Source organism: Delphinus delphis, chromosome 1, assembly GCF_949987515.2.
Source record: "Delphinus delphis chromosome 1, mDelDel1.2, whole genome shotgun sequence".
NCBI classification, from domain to species: domain Eukaryota; kingdom Metazoa; phylum Chordata; class Mammalia; order Artiodactyla; family Delphinidae; genus Delphinus; species Delphinus delphis.
In genome coordinates this window covers 42,174,645-42,185,143 of record NC_082683.1, presented here as the reverse complement: position 1 = coordinate 42,185,143, position 10,499 = coordinate 42,174,645, and the positions used below count along the sequence as shown (strand labels likewise).

The window sequence follows — 10,499 nt, the reverse complement described above, 5'->3', positions numbered from 1 at the left end:
TTAAATGGTAGGTGATTTATGTATTTAAAATTCAGAATAGCTGACGGAAGTATTCTGCCCAGCCTTACCCACATTGAAATAAAACTGAAAATGTCAAAGTATAAAGAAATGCTGCAAATGTTTTATTAAAAATGTATTTGTGCTGAAGATTTCTTAAAGTATTTCTCCTATGTGTTGAAATACATTCCTATTATTTATTATGCCCTTTGATGAGATACAAGGAGTTAAACTTAATGTTTATGATATTGCTCTAGTTCTTCCTGTAATTTTGTTTCTAGAAATAATTGGCAAGGGAAGTAGGACCACTCTATGGTAAAGATCAAGAAAAGCAATATTAGCATGGACATGTTAAGAGACTCAGAAGCTGGTAATTCAGTTTTAACTTTACATGATTTCAGTGTACACAAAGTTTCAAAAGAAAAAAGTCATTCAATATTATGTTGAAGGTTTTGTATTTCAACCTCTGTATTTCTTCGTGTAAATATTCCCTTAATGTTGTCATCTTTTTGACCATCATAAAGTGTCATATTTAGTACATTTCCAGTACATTCTTCTAATGGAATGGTTGACAAGTATGAAAATACTTTCTCCATTACAGGCTCCCTGAGAAAAGGCATTGGAGGGCTCTTTTTCACTAGGGAATCATCAGAAAACCAGTCATCAGTTACTTCTATACTTTGGCTGTAATAAGAATCAGATGGTAACGTTGATAAGCTTAAGGTAACACTGCCGGGATTTGTTGCCGAGCTAGTCTCTGAGGAGTCACAAATGACCATTTTTGTTGCAAGGCAGAATTCATCTTTAGAATAATCTTTAATTGCTGTAAAAAAAATTAGATTTACTATGAATATTACATATTTATGAGCCAAATCTTAATTATAAGGATAATGTTACTTTCTAAAATTCAAACTCTTCTTAGGGTTTTAATGAACAGGATGATGCAACAGTGAAAATGCTAAGTTGCTATCATCATCCATACAATGTTAAGTATGTAATGGGGAATCAGCAATATTTTCATGATAATCAAGAGTACAAAAATCTATTCTAAATAAAATCAACCTGTTTTAACAGGAGAAGATTCTAAACAGGCTAGAAAGCTCAGTTCTGGAATGTTCCTTAAAATTAGAGATGGTAGACAGTTTCTTAACTATTTATAGCTAAATATTGTCTTATTTAAAAAATAAATTTTAAAATGCCTCCTTAAGCAGGTAGATTACAAAATGTTTGATCCACAGTGGGAAGGGCCTATGAGTTGGCTTTATACCAAGTAAAGTAACAACTAACATTCATATAGTGCCTTACAATTTACAAAGCAGTTCAATATACTTCCAGATTTCATTTATCCTCTCAGTTATTCTTCAAGGTAGTTATTAGCCCTACTTCACAAAAGATATGACTGAGACTGAGACTTAAAGGAATGTCACCAAAATCAGATACAAAATGGACTTCAATCTAGATTTGTGTTACTCTAAGTCCCGTGCTTCTCCCACTACATTATTTATGCTGCACAGTTGTAAATAAAAAATGTTAAGTTTTAGAAAAGATCACATTTACACAATATCCTAAAATATCTTTTATAATATTTTACATGTTAATTTTTGATATGAATATATAACATTGTTAATGCTGTTTTAAATACCTTATTACATTTTATATTCAGCATTTCTAAAATTATGTAGGAGGGTAATGATTTGAGGTACTAAGTCAATATCTAAAGGGTTACAAAACACTCATGTCTTTTAACTCTCCATCATTACTATATGGCATTGACTGTGATACCTTTGGATTTAAAGAAGGGACAAAAATTAAAATTTCACATTTTAATTTAAGACAAGACATTATAAATCTTGTTTTCTAAAAAATATATGCCCATTCATATACTAATAAAAGTTTCCCTTGAGTTTTTATGATTTAAAAAAATATTTAGATACTTAGGATATATTTAGGATAGCCTCTTGATTCTTTAAAATGTGAATTGCTGGAAGTTGATTACAATTTATTCTAATAAATTGTTGAGAGAAAGTACCTTTTTTATGTGCTCTTTCCTTTTTTCTTTGCTCCTCCTACATAAAAAAATGTTATTTGTGTTTTAAAAGTTAATAGTTTTTAAACAATTTGATATATATTTATATAAGAATAATATATTTTAACATCATAATAAATTTTTGATAGAATCATATTTTCCACGATATGAATTTATTTTACCAAACTATATTGACAGGAAAGAAAAAGTGTTGAGGTATCATCTGAAAAGAATGTGAATTGGTTCAAGAAGGCAGTCTCCAGGATAGGGAAGGAAGGGTGAAATAGAGTTCAACAGGATTATTTCTCTCCATTCTCACTAACTTAGAGTCACTTGGTTAAAACTAGAGAGGGCTAAAAAAGTAATTACAATTCCTAGACTTGCTCATTCTATTAACTAATAACAACAAGAAAGTGAATTCTGGCAGAAGGCTTTTATAAAAATGCGACTATTCTTTTGAAGCAAGTAAAACATTTGATCAAACAATACATTCCAGATGTGTTCTGGGAAGTGTGGTGGTGTAGTAGTTCTCAAACAGGGCATCAGAATCACCTGGTGTGTTTATTAAAATGCTGATTCTTGGACATAATATCAGACCCTACTAAAACAGATTTTCTGGCAGTAGGGTTTAGGAGTATGCAGTGTAACACACTCCTCAAGCAGTTCTGATTCAGTTTTTCCTTAGACCACTAGATAAACAATGAGTTAGTGCATAGGGTGTTTGGTATGCAGTGGGTGAAGACAGAGAGATAATACTGTCTCGTGTTACAGGGGAAGAGTGTGGGTATTCTATGCTGATTTTCATTGTCTTGTTCACCGAAAAAGGCTTGCTTAGAATATACATATATATAGGGTATACATATATATAGGATAACACATAAGTACTTTTTTTTTTTACAACTTACTTTACTTTTTGGTCATATATATAGGATAACACATAAGTACTTTTTTTTTTTTACAACTTACTTTGTATATAGGATATATATATGTATATAGGATATATAGGATAACACATAAGTACTTTTTTTTTTACAACTTACTTTACTTTTTGGTCATTTTCAACTTTTATTAATATAAATGCCAGTATAGGCTCCTGACTTACCTTGCCTGGATTTAGGACCAATTCAATTTGTGACTCCTGTACAAATTATATTAGAACATTGCTTCTCACACTTTCACGTGCCTATGTATCACCTGGGGGAGCTTGTTAAAATGCATATTCTAACTCAATAGGTTTGGGATAGGGTCTGCGATTTTGCATTTCTAACAGGCTCCCAGGTAATGCTGATATTGTTGGTCTGGAAACCACAGAGTAAGGTCCTAGACTGATTAAAATTCTACCCCAACTAAGGGAATGACAAAATGGGCATTCTTATATATTGTTATATATAAATAGGTATAATTTTTCTGGAGGGCAATTTAACAAATCCATTTCTAGAAATTTATTATGCCAGGTAAATAATTTTGAATTTGTATAAATATTCAGTTACCAGAATGTTCATCACAACATTGTTTAGCATTTTTAAAACCTACAATTTAAAATTCTAAAAGTAAGGAAATCTTTAAATATGTTAGGATATGTGGATATTAATACAATGAGTATTCTTTCAAAATGATACTATAGTATCAGAAGTAAGTAAAGACTCAAAAAAATGATGGGGATGTATAAAAAAGAGGAATAATCTTAAACAAGTGGCTCACTGGTTAAATTTAGGAAAATTTGAGCATCAAAATAGTGATAGTAATGGATTATAATCTGCTGAATAAAATAGAAATCCATGAGTCTATATTAATAATAAATAAAATAAGGAAGAGGGTAGGGCTTCTTTCTCACAGTAGAAAGCCAAATGACAAATATGGATGGGAGTGGCAGAATTAGAAAATCATCATATTGTTACAGTTTTGTAAAGATTAGCTCAAGTAATAATAATTTATATAGCTAGTAAGTAGAGTTTGATGAAGAGGAGGATATTTACATGTTTTCAAAGTGTCACCACACAGCTTGTTTATTAACTGTAAGGGTAAAAACAGAAATAATTCAGTGAGGAAAGAACAGACATCATCTTGATTATGTGATCAGCTAAAATCACCAGTGAAGAGCAGATGTACACTGTACGCCTTCAGACGTGATAAACTGCAAGGAAAAGTCACACTGAGGAACAGTCTATGATCTATAAAATAACTGGCTTGTATTCTTCAAAAATGTCAATATCATTGAAAGACAATGGAAATTTTAAAATATTTTGAACTAAATAATTATGAAAACAAAACATAAAATTTGTGAGATGCAACAAAAGAAGGCCTTAGAGGAAAATTTAAATATTAAATGTTTATATTATAAAAGAACAAAAGTCTAAGAATAATAAAGCATAAAACTCCAGGCAAGACTGATTTAGGAAAAGAGAAATATCAGGAATAAGAAGAGTACCATCACTAAAGATTCTATAGATTTTAGAAGCATAATAAGAAGAAACTACTAAAAACTTTCTGCCAATAAACTTAACAACTTAGGTACAATGGACAAATTTACTGAAAAAAATTTCTAAAACATACAAAATAGAAATATTTTGTATGTTCCACATCTGTTAAAGGAGCTAAATTCATAGCCAAAAATTTTCTCGGACTTCCCTGGTAGTGCAGTGGTTGAGAGTCCACCTGCCGATGCAGGGGACATGGGTTCGTGCCCCGGTCCGGGGAGATCCCACATGCCACGGAGTGGCTGGGCCCGTGAGCCATGGCCGCTGAGCCTGTGCATCTGGAGTCTGTGCTCCGCAACGGGAGAGGCCACAACAGTGAGAGGCCCGTGTACCACCAAAAAAAAAAAAAAAAATTTCTCTTGAAGAAAATTCCAGACCTTGATGACTTCATTGGTGAATTCTAGAAAAAAGTTTGAGAAGGCAATATAGCCAATTCTACACAAAAATTTTTGAGAAAGTAGAGGAGGAGGAACCATTTCCCTATTGTTTTGTGACGAGAATAAAACTGTGATACCGAAATCTAACCAGATATTACAAGATAAGAAAATTATAGAATAATATCCCTTGTTAACATAGATGCAAAAATTATTTAAAATATATTGGTAAATCAAATCCAGTGGGGTTTATTCCAGGAATACAGGGTTGATTTAACATTTGAAATTCAATGTAATTCACATTAACAAAATAAAAGAGAAAACTCATGTGAACAATTTTAAAAGGTGCAGGAAAAGCATTTGGCAATATCAGCAACCCTTCATGGCAAAACAAACAGACAAACCTCTCAGGAAAAAAGGAATAGAAGGGAATTTCCTCAATCTGACTATATGCATCTACAAAAAAATCTATAGCTAATTTCCTATTTAATGATGAAAAGCTGAATGTATTCTAAGATCAGAATATAAAAAGGATATCTGTTCTCAGTACTTCTGTTCATCATTATACTGGAGGTCCCATCCAATGCAATAAGATGCGAAAATAAAAGCATAAACATTGGAAAAGAAATAAAACTGATGTTTTTTACAGATCTCATGCTTGTACATGAAGAAAACCTTTTGTGGTCCTCAAAAAAACTACTAGAAGTAATAAATAAATTTATTTATAAAGGTCATAGAACACAGGTCAACTGTAGTAAAGATGGCAATTCATTACAAACTAATGTATAAACTAAATGTAACTCTTGGGACTTCCCTGGCATTCCAGTGGTTAAGACTCCACACTTCCACTGCAGGGGCCATGGGTTCGATCCTTGGTCGGGAAACTAAGACCCCCATGTGGTGTGGGGTATGCTGCGTGGTGCAGCCAAGAAAGAAAAAAAAAAAGGTAATTTTCATCATGATCTCAACAAGATTTTTTTCTAGCTAAAGTTCACCTTAAAATGTATATGGACATGCAAAAGAATAAGAAAACCTAAAACAATGTTGAAAAAGAAGAATGAAATTGGAGAAATCGTACTGCTCAATTTTATAATTTACTATACAGCTAGAGTGTCATATTGGTAGAGATAGACACACAGGTCAATAAACCAGATAGAGAATGCAGAAACAGACTAACACATATATGCCCAACAGATTTTTCACAAAATTTGCACAAACAATTCAATGGAAGAGGATAGCCTTTTCAAAAATTAGTGCTGGAATAATATGACATTAATAGCCCCCCAAAATGAACTTTGATTTAAACCTCACACTTTATACAAAAATTAACTAAAAATGGATCAGAGATAGAAATATAAAATGTAAAATGGTAATAGCCAAAACAATCTTGAAAAAGAAGAACAAAGTTGGAGAACTTACTGATATCAAAACTTACTACAAAGCTATAGCAATGAAGACAGTGTGGTATTGGTATAAGGACAGATATATAGATCAATGGAATAGAACTGAGATTCCAGAAATAAATGCTCATATTTACAATCAGTTGATTTTTGACAGGAGTGCTAAGACAATTTCATAGGAAAATAATACTCTTTTCAACAAATGGTGTTGGGACAACTAGGTTTATACATGCAAATGAGTGAAGTTGGATCAATACCTCATACTATATACAAAAAACTAACTCAAAATGGATCAAACACTTAAATATAATAGCTAAAACTATTAAATTCTTAGAAGAAAACAGAGGTATAAATCTTTATGACCTCAATTAAGGAATGATTATAGATATGACACCAAAGACACAAGCAACAAAAGAAAAAATTAGGTAAACTGGACTCAAGAAAATTAAAAACATTGGTTCTTCAAACAACACCATAAGAAGAAAAGACAACCCATGAAATGGGAGAAAATTTTTACAAATCATATATCTGATATAGGATATGTATCTAGAATATATAAAGAATACTTAAAACTCAACAACAAAAAGACAAATAGCCCAAATTTTAAAAATGGACAAAGCTTTGAATAGATATTTCTCTAAAGAAGATATACAAATATCCAATAAGCACATGAAAGTATTTTCAACGTCATTAGGCTTTAAGGAAATGCATATCAAAACCATGACAAGATACCACTTGATGCCCACTAGGATAACTATAATAAAAAGACAGGTTAAAAACAAGGGTTAACAAGGGTGCCACAAAATATAATCTTCATATACTACCTGTGGGGATATAAAACGGTGCAGTCACTTTGGAAAAAAGTCTGGCAATTCTTCAAAAATTAAACATAGAGTTACCATATGACACAGCATTTCCATTCCTTGGTATATACCCAAGAGAAATGAAAACATATACCTGCACAAAAACTTGTATACGAATATACATAGTGACATTATTCATAATAGTCATGAAGTGGAAACAACTCAAATGTCCTTCAACTGATAAATGGATAAACAAAATGTGATATATCCACACACAATGGAATATTATTCAGCCATGAAAAAGAATAAAATATTGATATATGCAATAACACAGATGGACCTTGAAAACATTATGCTAAATGAAAAGGCAGATACAAGAGACCTTATATTGTATGTATCTATTTATAAGAAATTCCAGAATAGGCAAATCTATAGGTACAGAAAGTATAGATTAGTGGTTGTCTAGGCCTAGGAGGATTGGAGGAAAATGGAGGGGCAGTGATTGCTAAAGGTACAGGGTTTCTTTTTGAGGTGATAAAGGTGTCCTAAACTGCTTGTGAAGATGGTTCTATAACTCTGTGAATATCTATCTAAAAACTACTGAATTAGACACTTTAAAAAGGCAAATTGTATGGTATGTGAACTATACCTCAATAAAGCTATTAAATATAAAACAAAGCAACCTAAAACTAAGAAACTTTTAGAAGAGAACTTAGAAACAAATCCTTGTGACCTAGGGTTAGACTAAGAGTTATTGGACATGACACTTAAAGTATGATTCAAAAAGGAAAAATATACAACTCAACAACAAGGAAGCAAACAACCCAATGAAAAATGGGCAGAAGGCCTAAACAGACATTTCTCCAAAGAAGAAATACAGATGGCTAATAGGAACATGAAAGATGCTCAACAGTGCTAATATTAGAGAAATGCAAATCAATTACATTGAGGTACCACCTCTCACCAGTCAGAATGGCCATCATTTAAGAGTCTACAAATAACAAATGCTGGAGAGCGTATGGAGAAAAGGGAACCTTCCTACACTGTTGGTGGGAATGTAAGTCGGTACAGCCACTATGGAGAACAGTATGGAGGTTCCTCAGAAAACTAAAAATAGAATTACCATATGATCCAGCAATCTCACTCCTGGGCATGTATCTGGGCAAAACTATGATTCAAAAAAATACATGCACCCCTATGTTCATAGCAGTACTATTCACAATAGCCAAGACATGGAAACAACCTAAATGTCCATTGACAGATGAATAGATAAAGAAAATGTGATATATATATATATATATATATATATATATACACAATGGAATACTACTCAGCCATAAAAAAGAACAAAATATAAAGCCATTTACAGCAACACGGATGCAACTATAGGTTATCATACTAAGTGAAGTAGTCAGAAAGAGAAAGACAAATACCATATGATATCACTTATATGTGGAATCTAAAATATGACACAAATGAACCTATCTATGAAACAGAAACAGAATCACAGATATAGAGAACAGACTAGTGGTTACCAAGGGGGAGGGGGTTGGGGGAGGGGGGAGTGAGAGGTTGAGGTTAGCAGATGTAAGCTTTCATATGCAGAATGGATTAACAACAAGGTCCTACTGTACAGCACAGAGAACTATATTCAATATGCTATGGTAAACTGTAACAGAAAAGAATATTAAAAAAATGTCTATATATGTATAAATGAATCAGTTTGCTGTACAGCAGATTAATACAACATTGTAACTCAACCATCTTCAATAAAAACAAAACAAAACAAAAAGGTAAAATGGATAAATTGGACTTAACCAAATTAAAACTTATGCTGTTTTTCATTTTGAGAGGATGAAAACACAAGTCATCAAATGGGAGAAAATATTAGTAATAACATATCTGACAAAAAGACTTGTATCCAGAATATACTCTCTAACTTAAACAGAAAGGTAATCCAGTTAGAAAATGCACAAGAGACTTGAAGAGACTCTTCACCAAAGAAGATATATGGATGGCAGAAAATTAAAAATATGAAAAGCTGTTCAACATCACTACCCGTTAAAGAAATGCAAATTAAGATCACTAAACACATTTAAATGGCTAAACTTTAAAATGCTGCTAAGTACCAAATGATAAAGAGGATGCAAAAACATGATTATCTTATACGTTACTGGTGGATATGTAATATGGTACAATCTGGAAATCAATCTGGAAATTTCTTTAAAAATTAAACATATTTACCACATGATCCAGGAACTGCATTTCTGGGCATTTATTTTAGAGAAACTAAAACTAATGTTTTCCAAAAAGCCTATACACAAACGATCATGGCATCCTTATTTTGTAATAGCTCCTAAATGGAAACAACCCAAATACTCCTCAATGGATAAATGGTTAAACAAACTGTGATATCGCCACACAATGTTACACTACTAGCAATAAAAAAGGAAAAAACTATTGACACATGCAATGATATGGAGGGATCTTATGGGCATTATGCTAAGTGAAAAAAGGCCAAGCTCAAAAGGCCATATGCTATAAGATTCCATTTATATAACATTCTAGAAATGAAGAAATTACAGTGATGGAGAAAAGATCAGTGGTTGCCAGAGGTTAGGGAAAGGGAGTGGGGGAGTGACTATAAAGGGTAGTATGAGGGAGTTCCTTTATGGTGATGGAACAATTCTTCTGTATGTTGATTGTCGTGGTGGTTATACAAACCTATACATATGATAAAATGTCATAGAATTATATATAAAACAACAAAAAGTGAGTACATGCATAAACTGGTAATCTTTGAGTTAGGTCTGTAGCCTAAATTTCCTGGTTCTGATAATGTATACTTATAATAAAGTATACTTTTCATAAAGTATACTTATATAAGATGTCATTGGGGGAAGTGGGTGATGGGTATACAGGACAGTTTTGTAATTTCTCTGCAACTTTTTGGTCTATAATTCAGAATAAGATAAGATAAATATATTGTATTTATATTTACTAACAACAAACAGTTGGGAAATAAAATTTTTAAATCAATACTATTTACCATAGCATAAAAATAACTATAAATAAAACTAAAACAAATGTGAAGGACTTCTACACTGAAAACCACGAACTAAAATAAAAGAACACCTCAACAAATTAAATTAATACATTTAAATTAAAGAAGTCAATAAAAGTAGAGTGGGACTTTCCTGGGGCACAGTGGTTAAGAATCTGCCTGCCAATGCAGGGGACACGGGTTTGATCCCTTGTCCGGGAAGATCCCACATGCTGTGGAGCAACTAAGCCTGTGTGCCACAACTACTGAGCCTGCGCTCTACAGCCTGCGAGCTGCAACTACTGAGTCCACGTGCCACAACTACTGAAGCCCGTGTGCTCTAGAGGCCACATGCCACAACTACTGAGCCCACACGCCT

The 10,499-nt window shown here is 32.5% G+C and overlaps 1 protein-coding gene across 1 annotated transcript in view; it reads right to left on the bottom strand.

The window, feature by feature from the left end:
* Positions 1-425: 425 nt before the first annotated feature.
* C1H1orf185 (chromosome 1 C1orf185 homolog) overlaps positions 426-10,499 on the bottom strand; it is a 32,138-nt gene continuing 22,064 nt past the window's right edge. The window contains exons 4-5 of the mRNA XM_060005026.1: positions 2,027-2,063; positions 426-820 (exon numbers count right to left, since the gene is read on the bottom strand). Coding sequence (XP_059861009.1) covers positions 426-820; positions 2,027-2,063 — 432 coding nt within the window. The remainder of the gene's footprint in view (positions 821-2,026; positions 2,064-10,499) is intronic.